At 32.0% G+C, this 17179-nt stretch overlaps 1 protein-coding gene across 1 annotated transcript; it reads left to right on the forward strand.

The window, feature by feature from the left end:
• Window positions 1-1757: 1757 nt before the first annotated feature.
• LOC115986296 (ubiquitin carboxyl-terminal hydrolase 24) lies at window positions 1758-9713 on the forward strand. The gene is made up of 7 exons (XM_031109151.1): window positions 1758-2158; window positions 3623-4285; window positions 4434-4594; window positions 6637-6884; window positions 7080-7225; window positions 7528-7698; window positions 9145-9713. The coding sequence occupies exons 1-7, from the start codon at window positions 2144-2146 to the stop codon at window positions 9331-9333; spliced, it is 1593 nt and encodes a 530-aa protein (XP_030965011.1). The 5' UTR covers window positions 1758-2143; the 3' UTR covers window positions 9334-9713.
• The last annotated feature ends 7466 nt before the right edge of the window (window positions 9714-17179 follow it).

Genomic DNA, 17179 nt, shown 5'->3' on the forward strand with positions numbered 1-17179 from the left:
ACTACTTTATAAATTGCACAATGAGTGCTCTGTTTCATACAAAGATAATCTAACTAACTAGCCGTTATAATTAATGCGCATAACAGAAATTTGTATAAGTAACTAACAACACTAACACCAACATTCAGATGCCCTAGTTGATAAGATACTAGGCCAACAAGTCTTAATACTTAGTTTCGAGCCTTAAACAACTAGTTATGTGTTGGTGTTTCTTATATCTCATCTTCATCTCCAATGATTAATCAAAAAAATAAGTGAGTTCTTCACACAAACTAAGAGTATGGGGTCTTGCTCGATAACGGGTAAGGTGTTACTATGGTTACGTCTAGGTAAGAAAGTCACAATAGTTGCTCTCTTCTACCTTTTTTTTTATTACCAAAAAAAAAAAGGAATAAAAAAACTAACAACACTAACCAATCCATATCTTTAATAGCAGGTTGGTTACACCTACAATTGAAATGGAAATGCCATTTGCCTCTTAACTTTTTTTATATTTTTTAATATAAAATAGAAATTCTACTCTAGCATAATCTTAAGTGTATATGTGTGTGAAATTCCTTTTTAGAGACTTGAATCCCGAGCCTTATCCTCCCATACCTCACAAGTACTTATACTTATGGAATATTACAAATGGATAGAAACACGACATTACATAACTTGTAGTATTACAAATGGATAGAACACGACATTACACAATAAGTGTGATACAAAACTTAAGATAAGAAAGCTATAAATTGTAAGTTTTCATGATTGTAAAACTTGTGCATCTCTTCTCGCTTGTTTAATAATAATTGTTCGCCATATATAAACTATTATTTGGTTAAATAGATGAATTTTTTTTTTTTTTGAGAGTGAAATAAATGAATGTTTGTTGCGACATATTTGTAATATTGTTGAGGGCAACATTAATGTGTACTTGCCATAAGTACAAGAATACACTAAAAACAACCTCCCAAAAGTGAAAATTGCTTTCTATTATAAAAAAAAAAGGGGGTAAAAACTACTCTTTATATCATGTTTCATTATTACTATCATTGCTAATAAAATTGAAAGCCACTTACAAAAACTCATTTTATTGCACCTTATAATTATATGATGAACTTGTTATATTGAAACTCCATTATTTAGATATTCAATACAATAGAGGATAATTTTGAAAATACATAATAGTAATGAAATATATTTATTTATTATTTTCAATTATCTTCAAAATCATGCAAAGCACGAACTTTTGATAAGTTATCTTAATAGAATCTTTGATAAGTTATACGTAGAATAAAGTACTCAAACCTACTCATAATGTAGAAATTACTTCAATTTTTTTTTTTTGTTGTTGAAATATATAGAGTTGCTTCATGGTGTTGCAATAACCTTTTAATATATAGGAAATTACAAATTTAAAAGGGTATATTTAGAGTGGAAGAAAATAAAATGAAGAAAAATAGTATATTCACTTCAACGTGTATATGTGATACCTCATCCCCTCCTCTTTTCATGCATTGCTTATAGTATGGTATACCCCATAAAAGAAAACAAAAAAACAAAAAAAGGAACTCCTTGTTTTTGTCATGAAATCCTATAATTCTTAACAAAACAAAAAACCCAAAAGACCAAAAGGAAAATAAAAGCAACCTTTTTTACTTTTTATTTTAATTGTTGTAAGAACTTGTAACTGTCTATGCGGCATCCAAACACAACATAACCATACAAACCAAACTCTCTCTCTCTCTCTCTCTCAAAGTGTGTGTAATTGTGTGTGTATATATATATAAAATAGAAAAACTCAACCCTAACCCACCAAAGAAACCACAAAAATTTCCCTTCTTCTCTCTCTATTTGTCTCTGTTCGAAAACTTTGCAGTGTAAATGCTTGAACTTGTGGAAGGAAGAAGAGAGGGTTCTTTTGTTAAATGCTCTCTCTCTCTAACCACAATTCCTCACTCTTCTCTCTTCTTTTCATGTCTTCAATCGACGCTTCTCTCTCCTCTGTTCCTTCAGGGTCTCCTTGTTACAATACACTTTTAGACTTTTTCCCTTATTCTCTCTCTTCCTCTTCTTCTATAGAAAGCTCCTACTTTGCTCTCAAATCCACTTTTCATATCACAATTTTGGGTTCTGATTTCTGTGTTTCCGCCCCACAAAGATGACTGACTCTAAGGTGAGTTTATTTATTTTGTTTTGTTTGGTGGGTTTTGCTTTTTTTTTTTTTTTTGATTTAAAGATTGGATTTTCATGTGGGTTTTTTTTTTTTTTTTTTTTTTGCTATGTGGGTGTTTTTTTTTTGGTTGGTTTTTGGTTGAATTAAGAAGTTTTAGATTGTGGGTTGTTGTGTTTATGAGGTTTAGTTGTAAGAAAGATTGGATTTTTATATGTTGTTTTCAATGTTTGAATTGTGGATTAGCTCATGCATGATAGGAAATATGATGTGACTCTAAGGTTTTGCTCTTAGTAAGCTTTATTTGGTAAGAAAAAGAGTAGAAACAATGTAGTTTTTATGTTATGGATTAGTTATTGTATGAATTGGAACTATGTGCGTTTGTTTGATTTAGCTGTTGCTTGAGTTTTGTTGATTAAAAAGTTCTGAAATTTACTAATTTTGGTTGTTGGTTGCTTCAATGATGAGATGCAATTGTTCACAAGTCTATAGAAATTTTGATTTGAGTTTATGTTTAATGGTGTGATGGCACTATGTTTTAATCAAGAGGGAAAGCTCTAGTTATTTTTTGTGATGTTTTCTTGGTCCGGTTTGTTTTTTTACATGGATGCTTAAATTGTGAATTTAAAATTGTGTAGAGGTCAGAAAAATACAATATGTTGCTCTGAAGTTCTCAGTTATTGATATGTGTTAAAAATAAGGCTGAGTTTTCAATGTACTTATGTGTGAATGTTGATACTTCAAATTATAGTAAATCTGAAGTGGTTTTGGAGATTAAATCTGAAGAAGTGTTTCTTTTGTTTAGGGAGCTTTTTTGTTTACATTTTTTATGCCATAGAGCCTGCAAATTTACATTTGGTTCACCCCTAGAGAAAAGAAACAAACAAAAATTGTAAAGCAACCTCTTTTACTAGTATATAGGCATTAGTTTGTATTATATTTATATGTAGTAATGGAAGTTAGTGGCAAGATGAAAGCTATGCATGTGGTATCTTTCAATCTTTGTGCATTGCAAATAAACTGATTGGTGTAAAATGCAATTCTTTTCTAAGACACTGTATGTTTAAGAATTAGTGTCAGATGTGCAAGTGGAATCAGTTGATTTCTTGGGTGAATTCATCCTGCTTGGGTAATGATTCAGAGAATTATAGCTAGGATTTTAATGTTTATTACCTGCTGGAATTTTTTCTCTTTATAATGCAACTCTCCTGCTTCATTTTTTCTTAAAAGATTATGCATCAGGCATGAGTAAACAGTGGTTACAAGAAGTAGGTCTTGAATGCAGATTTAGTTTATAGCATCACCTACCTATTTGGATTTTCCATGATATGAATACTCTGCAATATTGCTGGCGACTGATTATGTGACGCATGTTTGAATGCTGATTTTTTGTGCGATTTGTGAAGTTATTATGATTCTTATTTTTGCTTTAACTGTTGTTTTTCTGGTGGCTTTTGCTGTCTGTAGAAGGTACTAGTGTTTGGATCATTCACTGAAGATGAAACCAGGTCATTGCTTCTAAAGCCGTCATCTGGCAAAGCTGAAAAGCCAGTGGAGAAGAAAGAATTACGATTTGGATCAGTGGATTTTATTGCTGGAAAATCTTTGGGTGGTCTTTATGGTGAATCAAGCAGACAACTGGATTCTCCAAAAGGGTCAAATGGTCTTCTGTCCTCACCTGTGCTGAAGAAGGACAATGAACCGAAGAGTGTTAAAATACTAAACAATCATTTACCAGGAGTTCTTGGAACTCCAAAAGAAAATGGAAGCGTTGACAGTTCCACCCATGGCTCCTCTCATATTAATGGTGTGGATGAAGTAAAAGCTGATGGTACTGATTTCATTGCAATTACATCCCAGAATGAAGATGGTCTCTTGAATCAATTTTCGAGTTTGAAATTTCAGAACCCAGAGGAAAATGGAGTTCTCAGTGATTCATCTGTAGTTGTGGGTGACAATGACTTACAGAAGGCATCTAATGGTCCTATTAATTCTTGCAGAGACATATCACCTAGAGGTTTAATTAACTCAGGGAATTTATGTTTTCTTAATGCAACTCTGCAGGCTCTCCTAGCCTGTTCTCCTTTTATTCAGCTTTTACAGGAATTGAGAACTCGCAAAATCCCCAAGGTCTATTTTCTTGATGCAATGTGTTTTATTACTTCTTTCTGCCTTTAAAACATATTATGTGAATTAATCTTGTTTTTATGTCATTATGATCAAAATATACTAAATCAACATAACTAATCTGTGCTCATTTTGTACTTCGATTTTTTAGGTTGGCTATCCAACATTAACTGCATTTGCAGAGTTCATTGCTGATTTTGACATGCCAAATGGTTCAAGCTTAAAGAGAGATGCCAAAAGGCCTACCATGTTTGAAGGGGTTCTTAAAATTTTTACTCCAGATGTGCTGAGTAGCATCTCCGGCAGAGCAAGGTATGTGCATGTTCTGTGTCAGTACTTGTTCCTTCTATATAATAATCTTAAGCCTAGCTTGATTACTGTATATTAAGACTGGATTGGATAAAATTATCTATATTCAATTTTTGTCACGACAATTGGATTGAATATGAAAATTCTTTTGGATATTTTAATCCTCCACATGGCATATGCATCGATACTATGGGGATGTAGTCTTATTAAATACAGCTGGTGGGGATACTATAGATTCCTTATTAGTTTGTCTTAAAGCTGCAATTGGTCACACTTAAGGTCACTGCTGATGGGTCAAGATTGCCGCTGGCCTCTAAATTTTGCCACTAGTGGTCAATCATTGGCCACTTGAATTCACTGTTGATGACCAACTGCTGCCTGACAGCCAACCACCAGTAAGTGCTTTTCTTCCCCCTCCTTTCTTTTAAATCCTTTCCACTCCTTTCCGCCACCAATAACTAATCATTCAAGTTTAATTTAACTGAACCTTAGCCCAATCCAGCAAATACAGGACACCACAATTCAAATGCAAGCCTTTATAAACTGCGTGCCAAACACAAGCTTAATCTTGTTTGTGATTGAGAACTGTTTAGCTGGCCAAAAATACAAACAATAACAAAGTGGTGTCATATATGTTGCACCATGTATGGACTAGGATTGTCTAACAGCAACTTTTTCTAATTAAGATAGGATAATAGGGCATGGAAATACTCCGTCTGTTTGTTGGTGCTCTATTCCATTTTGGGTTGCCCCAAAATGTTGTCCGTTTTGAGAAGTTAATGAATGAAATTCCTAACTTACCCTTTACGTTTTATTTAAAAAATTAATACCATTCTTTCTCTAAAGTTTAAATTAATGAGTGTAGTTTTGGAAACTCTCACCTTTTTTACTAAATGACAGCGCAATCAATTGTTGTTCCCTACAAAGTTGGATTTTCTAAATAGGACCAACAATATGGGACAAAGGTAGTAACATTTTTATAAATTGATTACAAAGAGAGATAATTAGACACTTGGATAAACTCTGTCGTCATTCTAAGGGAGCTCTTTTATCCCCTTCCCTCGTCTTCTTTTCTATTGTATATGTTTCCTTCTGTCATATTTAAAGTAATAGAATAACCAAGTGACATATCTGCCATGTTTTTTGTCCCTTTTTGGCATGCTTACTGTTAAAATGTGGGGCTTTCTCAAGGTGGGCCTATTACATGGTCACTGGTAAGTTTAATGGAGAATTATCATGATTGATGTGACACGACTCATTTTACAGGTTCCCATGCTAGTTAGGATTCTCTGTCTCTTTTCTTCTACTTTTTACTTGAGCACCTTTATTAGTTAAAAAACTTATCAAAATATTGCTGCTCTGAGTGGTTTATTGTTATTAAGCTGTAATTTCCAAATATAGTCACTTTGAATTGTTTATTGCTGTTATCTAGCTTTCTTTCTAGAGAATACGAGATTAGATACAGATTATTGAGAAGCCAAAGAGCTTTAGAAAAAGTATCACTCCCTCCTCCCTCAAGAATGGGTATATTGCTGCTCTGAGTGGTTTATTGTTATTAAGCTGTAATTTCCAAATATAGTCACTTTGAATTGTTTATTGCTGTTATCTAGCTTTCTTTCTAGAGAATACGAGATTAGATACAGATTATTGAGAAGCCAAAGAGCTTTAGAAAAAGTATCACTCCCTCCTCCCTCAAGAATGGGTGGAAGTTGAGGTTGTAGATTCAAAACCCACCAAGTATATGTGCAACTTAACAATAAAAAAACGATGTACAAGTTGAGAAAAATAGAAGTTAATAGGCCACTGGTAGGTAATCTTAATTTTCATCTGGCTGATTTAGTGTACATTGGTATGAACCCAGGAAGAAAAAAAAAAAAGGCTATATAACACTCAGTTGGTACAAAATAGAATTTGAAATTGTATCTTAAATTTTTCATGTTTAGCATCTTTCATTCCTGGTATCTAACTGTTGCTATCATATGTGATTTTATTGTATTTTGATATTTGTGATTGATTTAAGTTGGTCTCTGGTGTTGTCTTTTTAGGCAGGAAGATGCTCAGGAGTTTCTTAGCTTCATCATGGATCGGATGCATGATGAGTTACTTAAACTTGAAGGACAGTCTTCAAGCATTAATGGGAACAAATCATCTTTAGTTTCTTCTGCTGAAGATGATGAATGGGAAACCGTTGGTCGAAAGAACAAATCAGCTGTGACAAGAACTCAAAGTTTTGTTCCTTCAGAACTAAGTGATATATTTGGGGGACAGTTGAGAAGTCTGGTGAAGGCATCAGGTAGGGCATTGTTATTTATGCGACTACAAAGAATAAAGAAATGCTTTAGCCTTACCACCAGGAATGTACTCCATCTTGTGCATTTATCATATATTACATTACTTTTAAATTTGCGTGTGGAACTTGGGAGTCAAATACCTTGCTCTATTGTTTGTAATGAGTTTTTATGCATACTTTTCATGATGTGTGGAGCAGGAAAAAAACCTTCTGCTACTGTACAACCATATCTCTTGCTGCACCTTGATATTTATCCTGAAGCAGTTCGAACTATTGAGGATGCACTTCATTTATTTTCTGTGCCAGAATCTCTTGAGGGGTACCGAGCATCAGCAACTGGGAAGGTAACTTTTTTCTAAGATCCTTTTTGGTCTTGTTGCATTTTTTTTCCTTATGAAACATTAATTGCTATTGGGTGGTTAACATCATCGTATGGGTCCTGTGAAAGCAATGTCTGCATAAGTGAGGAAGAAGAGAAAATATTCTTGTCTCTATAGCTCTCTCTCTCTCTCTCTCTCTCTCATGAAGCACACAACATGTGATCTCTCTGCACATGTGCAGTTTTGTCTGTGATGATTTCATGTATATAAGTTATATCCTTTATGTTACTGATGTTAACATGTTGTTTAATGTTGATTATTTTCAGGCTGGGACTGCTAGCAAATCTTTTCAGATACAGAAACTTTCAAAGATAATGATTCTGCACCTGAAGCGTTTTAGTTATGGAAATCAAGGAAGTGCAAAGTTGCTTAAGCCTGTGCACTTTCCTCTTGAATTGGTTTTGGGTCGTGATCTGCTTGTTTCTCCATCTGTTGAGGTGATGATCCTAATGTTATGATTACTGTTACTCTCCCTTGTAATAATATTCATTTTTTTTTGTTCTTGTGAACAAGTTATGTTCTTTTTGTGAAATGTAAAAATTGTCTTGTGCGTGATGTCTTTTATTACATGAAGCAAGTTCTTGGTATTATCTTGCTCCTCTGCCTACTGAACAACATGGTTATGATTTATCTTTTAAAAGTTTATAATGGCTATTGACAGTTAATACACTGGGGTTACTGCACAACATAGTTTTGATAATGCTCTAATATATCATTTCAACAATTTTAATTTTTTTATGAATTAAATATATAGTGTTTTATATGTTAGTGAAATAATATTACCAAATGTGTGAGAATATATATGTTTTTAATTGTATGATCCCTCCCCCCAAAGAAAAATAGAAATTTAACTGTTGTATTGAAAGTATATTGTAGAGTAACTTGTTAAGTACCGATGACATTGATTTATGGTAATAGTGGGATAGAAGGTGTGGTCATGGATTCATGACCCACTGACTACTTGTGTAACTTGCAAAAAAATAATTGTGGCAATTAGGAAAGGCTTTATTGTTCTTGTTGTAATCAGTAAATGTGTATATGGAGTTTAAAATGTATACTGTGTCTCTCTCTGTCAAACACTTTATATCTATGGAGACAAATTTATTTCCCATTTATATTAATTTTTCATGTGATATAGCTGGGTTTTCCCCATGTCTATCTTTTTAGGAGCAAAGAGAGTGTAGATTAATTTGGTGTTGGTCCAATCTACTACGTTTTGGGTTCTTATGTTTTTTTAATTGATGGGAATTGTAATGGAAGTTAATGTGGTTGCTTTCTTATTAGAAGAGGTGTTGATTTTGCGCCTGTGCCTTGGTACAGGCTGTGGAGTGGTGTGTTGGGGTTGTTATAGGCCTTAGGTTTGAATGATCTGGAAACGGAGCTAGAAGTCCTAAGACTGATCAAAATACTATGCTTCACACTTGTAGGTGTTGATGCATATGAATTTTATTTACCTGTTGCCGTACTGAAGCTATTTCTTTCTTTCTTTCTATTTTGGTCAAATGACCTCTGGCCTTGTCTCTGTTTTTATTACCTTATTTGTGCTAAAAAGTTAGTATTTTTTAGAGGAGCCGAAAAGTTGGTTGAGTGAGCAATTGCGCATGCGGTTGTACTTCACAGTTTCATGTTGAATGCGTTTGATTTGTGCCTGTATACTTACCTGTGCTAGAGTTTTTGTTGGGTGATTAAGTGTTACAAGTTCTAATCAAATATTTATTTGTGCTCCATAGAACTTCAGATGTCACATTGATTTGAATGTTATCGTGTATCTTTCTAAAACCATCTATTATCATGCTATCATCTAGTATCTACTATCCACATTCGTTCTTAATGTCTCAATCAAGTTTTAATTGTAGTTTGACTGACAAAATGTCTTTGTACAGGGTCGGAAATACGAACTTGTTGCTACAATTACTCACCATGGCAGGGAGCCATCAAAGGGGCATTATACAGCCGATGCTCGCTATCCTAATGGTCAGTGGCTACGGTTTGATGATAATTCAGTTATTCACATTGATGCAAATCAGGTTTTGCATGAACATGCATATGTGCTCTTCTACAAGCAAGTGTAGTACGGTCATCAAAGAGTTTCGTCACTAAACTAATGCCCTTTTGAGAGGCTTGTCTCATTCGTGTAATTTATAGAAAAAGATTTGACATGTCACAACTTATAGATGTTTTTGAACCTTATAGTTTGATTCTTGATCGTTTACTATTATTAATTGTGGTTGTGATGCAATGAGCTTGGTAGTTGAGTTTCAGATTAACCAGGTGGTGATTACATTTACACTTCCTATTAACATAAATGTCGGTCCCATTTGTGGGATCGACACATGCGGTCTACTTTTATATGAGAGGGTGTAATCCACCGAGTGCTTTGAATAATTTCACCAAGATCCTTGGATATTCTCATTGAATATATGTGATTATTAAGTCATGGGATGTTATTTTCCTTTTGGTTGCCAAAATATTGTGTTGACTGTTGAGATTGTGGAGATGTGAATGTTTTCTAAAAACGTGCCCGGTGGAACCAATAAAGATCCGTAACATTTGTGTCCCCTCATGCACAGAAGATAATTACCATTGCCCAAAAAAAAAAAAAAAAAAAAAAAAAGCACAATTGAATTTTATGTATAATGTAAGGTGATGTCTAAGTTAGTCTGGTCAAAGAACCTATCCTTAGTCAATATTAAAGTTCAAGTTATTTTCCATTTTAATTATCCACTTTTCAAATGCAGTTCTACATCTCTTATGCATACTGCTTATGCATCCCATTGCAGTATGGACAAAATTTAACTACAAAATTATTTGTAACTTAAGACTACAATCATACCTAATAAAATAAATATTAATCTGTATTACATATTTTGAAAATTTATCCGTTAAATTGTATGTTCTTCGTATTTTTAATACACATGTCAAATTTTGTATCAATTGGATATTATTTACAAAATGATGCATAATTTGAAACTATAAAAACTTACAATTTAAACAATTTATTGATGAGATAATTATTAATCTTTAATATTTTAAAAATTTTGTAAGCATGGAAGATATAAGATGAAAATATAATTCAATTGTGGATTTATCAAAATTCACTTTCAATAAAAAGATATTGAGTTAGCTTGTTGCCTTAGATTACAATTAATTTTGTAGCTAAACTTTGTCTTTAAAGTACTCACTATAAATTCTTTTTGAATAAAGTTTAGCTGCAAAATTTGTTGTAACTTAAGACTACAACTTTATTCAATAAAATAAACATTACTACATATTTTGAAAATTATCGTTGAATTGTATGTTCTTTACGGTCTTAATACACATGTCAAATTTTGTGTCAATTGGACATTATTTACAATATAATCTATGAGTTTATATTTTATGCATAATTTTAAACTACAAAAACTTGCAATTTAAACAATTTATTAATGACATAGCAATTGAACTTTAATTTTTTTGAAATTTTGCAATCATGGAGGATATAAGAATAAGATGTAATTCAATGGTGGATTTGTCAAAATTCAAGATTACAACTAATTTTGTAGCTAAACTATGTCCATTATTTTTAATCTTTTTACAAAATAGAGAGAGAGAGAGAGAGAGAGAGAGAGAGAGAGAGAGAGAGAGAGAGTTTGAATATAAAAAGAATAGAAAAGTTAAAAATGGGAAATGTTTTCCAAACTTGTTGATTATTGTAACGTTTTGCTAAAAAAATTAAATATTGTTTGGATATTAAAATGCAATTTGGCTAAGAAAATGTTTTGAAGAGTCGATGCTAATGGTGTAATGTTGTTGACATTGCTCTTTGACATTTTTAATGTAATGTTGTTGACATTGCTCTTTGACATTTTTAATGTAATGTTGTTGACATTCCTCTTTAACATTTTTAATAATGTAATCATTCGATACAACATGCTAAATGCTTATTAAAACATGAATGTTATTCATGGTATGTCTTGGAAAGTAACTCTGGTTGTAAAAAGTGAACCCTGATTAATCTGTTGGTGAAGGATACTATTCAATGAATAGTTTAAGCATTTCATGAATGGTATATTTTTGTTTTTACTATGCAGACTTTTTTCCCAGTCTTTCTATCTTCTTTTTGTCCTTATTCTCTCTTCTCTCTTCTTGCAATTATGAAGCTTTGCTGTAGATGCTTCTTTCCTATCGTTCTTCTTTCTATCCTTATTCTATCTGTAGGTGCCTATCTTTCTTCTGTCTTTATTCTGTCTGTCTTGCAATGATGAAACTTCTTACTATATTCCTTTTGTCTTCATGAATGTTACTCATCAGAATAAGTTTTGATCAAGAAAATTTTGCCTCTCTCCTTTCCTTTATTTAAATAAATAATTTTATAATATTTTCTGTTTTTGTTTTTCATTGTGTGTGATTGTGCATGTGTTTCTATGTAATGGCAATATATAGAGAAGTAACAATGCTTATAGACAGTCCTAATGGGAGCAACTTCAATTGAAAATCTTAAAAGCTAAGGAACTTATCTGTGTTAACTACCTGTTCTTTTATGATTACTGCCTTCCCTATAGGTATATTTCTAAACTCACCTAATAGCTTTGTCTTTCTTCGCAATTCTTTGTCGATAATAGGATGCTTGATAGGTTGAGGTTGCTAAAAAGTTTGAAGTTTGGCATGTAGAATGAGTTAGTGAGAGTGGAAGATTTAGAAATGGTCCTGTTGATTGATATCATAGAGAGGAAACTGTAAGTTAGATGAAGGCTAGCTTTACTCTTTTTAAGTGGCTTTTATAAGTTAGATTTTTCTCAGTGTTTTCACTTTTCAGTTTACATTGCTAATTGGTAAGAAATATAGGTGGGTTAGCTAAGCTTACGCTCTGTTTGTTTCAGCATTAACGTTTTCTGAAAAATGGATCATTTTTCAAAGAGCATTTTTTAGAAAATTGTTTTATTTTCCAATGTTTGGTAACGACCTTGAAAATGCGCTTGAGAATGTTTTCTGGTGTTTGGTATGCAATTTTTTTTAAATATTTCTTGTATAATTTAAAACATGTATATTATGTAAACTAACTAATATAATTATTATAAATAAAAAACCAAGAATGAATTTGGTTTTCATACTAATTAATCTAAAATTTTGACAATAGATACAATCAAAATTAATTAGTTGTCAAATTTTCATGATCTTTACCACTCATCTTGCTCATATATATAGACAGTAATGTACGTACACACACACACACATATCGACCATTTGTCTACTATGGTCAACTACAAGTCTTCAATATTACTCTAAATTATGTATTTACATAATGTACTGCATAATATATCATCACTACATAATATCTGCTAACAAAAAATGTATTTGCCAACAAATGCAATTCTCCTAAACAATTATCATTCATTATATAACAATATTATTAGTCCACGGTAAAAATTGTCCCATGTAAAAGCAATTTAGAGAAATATGGTTACTATGTTTAAAATTTTCATCTTTTACTTCTTTCATTCTTTCTTCTTCTTTTATTAATTTTTTGCACTTTATGTACGAAAAAGAAGTAACTTCTGCTTGGAATCCATCAAACCGAAAATTTCTTAGAGAAAAAAGAAAATCGAGCTTGAAATTCAAAACAAAGAATTGGGATTTTGGTAAAGATGAATGAAATAATTACCGTTGTAAATTTGTTCTCTTTTGCAAGTTGGAGCTATTGATCAATCAGTGAAGTAAAGAAAAATCTAATCGGAGAATTGTGTTACAGAAGGGAAGAGAAACATGGAAAAAAGAGAGAAGAGAGACAGTTAAAGAGAGAGATCTATGGGAAAAGGAGAGACCAGAGTTAGTGACAGTGAGGGTGTGAGGAGAGAAAAAATAAAGAGAAGAGAGAAAAAGTGAGAAAACTTACCATGAGAGAGAGAAAGCGCCAAAAAATTATGTTTCCCACAGCTATAGACGAAAATAATATTTATAGGAGATGCAACGCATGAGAGAGAGATTGTTTTCCAAAAATTTTTTTTGGAAAACAGCTTATAAAAAATAAGCCTTATTTTTATTAGAGTTTTCCATTGACCAAAGATAGTTTTCCATTGACCAGTTTTTTTTTGTGCTACCAAACATTGAAAAATGTAGAAAACTATCTTTACAGAAGATTTTCAAGTGAAACAAACAGAGTGTTAGATCAAACAAATTCAAGTACAAATAAATTTGATAAATAGAAGCCCAATACCTCTTTTAGAATAGAATCCAGGCAATAATGAATTTAACTTTTGTTGCCACAAGTAATAATGAAAATTAGGACAAGTTGACTTTAGTCATGCTGCACAACACATAATAAAATTGTTCTTATTTATTACTGTTACTTGTCCATTGTTTCTGTTATTATCATCTCTATTATTCTATGCCCTTTGCCACATGATTTAGTTTTAGGCCACTATGTTATAAAATTCACCATTTGTTTGAGTTATAATAATAAATTTAGATAAATATTTTGTGTTAAGGGTAAATTCCAATAAACTACTTTGAGATTTAGGGTAATACTAAACACATCCAAAACTTAAAAACAAAAAACCAATTTAATTCTTAACATAAACGGTGTTAATGCTTGTTGTTACTCAAATCTGTCTCTCTCTCTGCTATCTCACTTGACTTTCTATCTCTCTCAAATTTTTTTTTTTTCATTTGCTTGTTCGGATCTGACTCTCTCTCTCTCTCTCTCTCTCTTTTCTTTTTCCTAATCTCACCTAACTCTTTCTTTCTCTCTTAATCCTCTTTTCTTGGGTGTCTGGAACTTGTTAATGATGGATCCTCTTTCTTTCTCGTCTCTCTATTTTGTGATGGAGATCTTGTGGCGGTGGGTCAACGGTTTTCTATGGGTTAAGGGTGATTTGATTTACTAGATTTGGGTTTGGCCAACGTGGCATTAGGAGTTTGATATTTGCTTGGGGGTTGATGGCAACTTTGTGGTGGAGTTAGGACCTTGGTTGGTGTTATTAGGTTTTCTTATTTTGTGAAAATTTTGTTATTAATGGAAAAAATTAACTCTGTTTGCGTTAAAGGATTAAATTGGTTATTTTTTAAAAGTGTTGGATGTGTTTGGCATTATATCAAACCTCGGGGTAGTTTACTGGATTTTTACCTTGTGTTAATTAAATAATTAATTGTAGACAAGTAACTCTTATTTAGTAGAGACTAAAAAACTTTCTTGTTATTCGTGAGTCACACCCTCCCATAACATAATTAGATCTCTAAACTCATCTAGATTAATTTTCTTATCCATTGACTTAATTAAATAATAATGGATTTTAATTTATTTTTTTATTTTCTTTTTGAAAATATTAAAAAGGTGGCAAATCTTAAAATTTCAAAAACTTATAATTTTTTTAACAAAAACTTTAAATCAATCCATTTTCTAAATTCCTCTAGGGGGCATTTAGTTTTTATAATGGTGTTTTGAAAAAATGAAAAAGAAAAAGAAAAGAAGCTTGTTTTGGTGGGTCCTAAAAGAAATTTCCCTTTCTTTTTTTAGTGTACTTTTAGCGTAAATAATTAGTTGGGAAATTATCTTTTTATATTGTAGACGTAAAAAATGGCAAATGTGTATAATAAAAAATGAAGAATGTGGTATGTCTACAATGTAAAATGTAAATATATAAAAGTCCTAATCAGTTTACTCTATTCTGCAAATCGGAAAACTATAGGTATTTAGAATGGTGAAGACAACAATAATTTTTTTTTTTTTAAATCATATTCTATTAAAGAAAATTTACTTACACTATTTACTAAAGCGTATCTAAACTACTAGAGCTCGGCATGTGATGTTGTTTGAATGGATGAGCATGAGCACTGCTGAAGCTGCTAATGCAAAAGCTTAAAAATAGATAGACTAGTTTGTTTATTTTGTTTGTTTGTTTTGTTTTGTTTTGTTTTGTTTTGTTTTTTTTTAAGGAAAACAGATAGACTAGTTGAATAAAACATGTTCCAGCGACAAAAATAGAGGTATAACTTATAGGGAGGCTTTATTAAGGGCTTATTAATGGGTTGGGTTTTCTTCAGACTAATTATGTAGGATAGGCTTTGTTTAAAATAATTGGTCCATGACTTAGTTAATAGACCCACGAATTAGGCTCACCCCCTATATCAAACCTCATGCTCTTGCTTTGATGCTTAGGCTAATTATTATTTTAAATAGTTAGTCCATGACTTAGTTAATAGGCCCACGAATTAGGCTCACTCCTCTATCAAACCAAAATGCTCTTACTAGTCGAATCCAATAATAAAGTCATTCTTTTTGCAAATGAAGATAATACCCTTTTTTCTAATTTAGAAGTTCAGAACACGCCCACTAATTTCATAAAAGAGAGGTCCAATTTCTCCAAGTTTCTTTACCATAAAAATAAAAGAAAAAAGATTCAAATAAACTAAAATTTTAATGTCCAAATAACAACTTATCTTTTATAATTATTAGCACTTGCTTTCAGTCTCATTAATATCATCACACCTCATTATTGATACCGTATTTTATTCGACTTTAAATTTTGATAGAAGTTTTAGCCATAAATTAAAAGATTTCATGGTTTTAATGATTAAACCCCCATTTTTTTGGTTGATTTTTCAATTTTTATGCAGTCAACTAAGTGTGATTGAGCTTTAATTGAATTTTAATTAAGTAATTGGATTAATTTTGACGCTATATTTAAAATCATGAAATTCTCTTTAATTTAGCTTCTCATGGGCAAAAATCAAGTTTGAATAAAATGAGATATCACTTAATTAAGGAAATTACCCACTTGTATTTTAACTATGAAAAGAGTTCAAATTTTCTATATGATGTGAGCTAAATTGTTAGTACCGATTTTTATGGAAAATTGGTGTCATTTTGGGACTTTTTAATCAAGCATGAGATTAAAAATTACCTGCCATAATTGATTAAAGAATTTAATATATTTTCATAAGCTACGTTTCTTGGTTTTATTCGGGTTCATTTACTTTGTCGGTCTATTTATTTTTATCGGGTCATGCATGTGGTTTATTTAAAAATCAAGTTAATTTCTTTTAATTAATGGACTTGGCAAGATTATATTATGGTTTAAAATCCATACACTTGTTTAAGTGCTATGGCCAAAATGGGTATTTGCACCTTTCGTCAAAACTTTCCAGCAAAATGCCTATGTTTGAAACTACTTAGAGAAATACTCCTGTTTTGAAACTTGATTTTTTGATAATCGAGTTATAGCGAACTGAAAATTAAAAAAAAAAAAAAATGTGGAACTCGAGTTTCATAAGCTCGAGTTCCTTGAAAATATTCAAGTGGACTCGAGTTCCAGAAATTTTTTTTTTCTAAGTTCAATTTCGCTATAACTCGATTGTCCAAAAATCAAGTTTTACATTTGAAATTCGATTTTCTAAAAATTGAGTTTCAAAACAGGAACACATTCCTAAATAGTTTCAAATATAAAATATTTTACTGAAAAATTTCAGACATAAGACATTTTTCTAAAAAGTTTATGAGAAAGGGTAAAACCCATTTTGGCCCACTGCATTGATTCCTTTCCAATCCCATCCTTGTATCCTTGTCCTCAAACCCTAGATAGTCCCATGTAAATGTCTTTATTCTCCTATTCACAAAGACCGAACAATGAGCATCTCCTTGGAGGCACAAACCCACCCTCTAGTCCTAGGAATCCACCCTACCCCACTCCCACGGCTATCCTCTACCCATCCCATTTTTCCTTAGTTTTTATGCAAAAGCAAATAAAAATCCCTCCTTCCTACCATCAAGCAGAAAAAACCAGCTGCAAAGATCACACCTTTTTCATAAGCCCGAACTTCTCAACAACAACAGCAGCATCAACCTGAAACTCCAACACAAAGCCAGCTCTCAGCAGTAGCCATTCCACTCTAAAGAGGCCCCAAACTCCCACTGAAATCAGCCACAAAACCTAGAAAAATAGT

Source organism: Quercus lobata, chromosome 4 (assembly GCF_001633185.2).
Source record: "Quercus lobata isolate SW786 chromosome 4, ValleyOak3.0 Primary Assembly, whole genome shotgun sequence".
In the NCBI taxonomy this organism is placed as follows: Eukaryota; Viridiplantae; Streptophyta; class Magnoliopsida; order Fagales; family Fagaceae; genus Quercus; species Quercus lobata.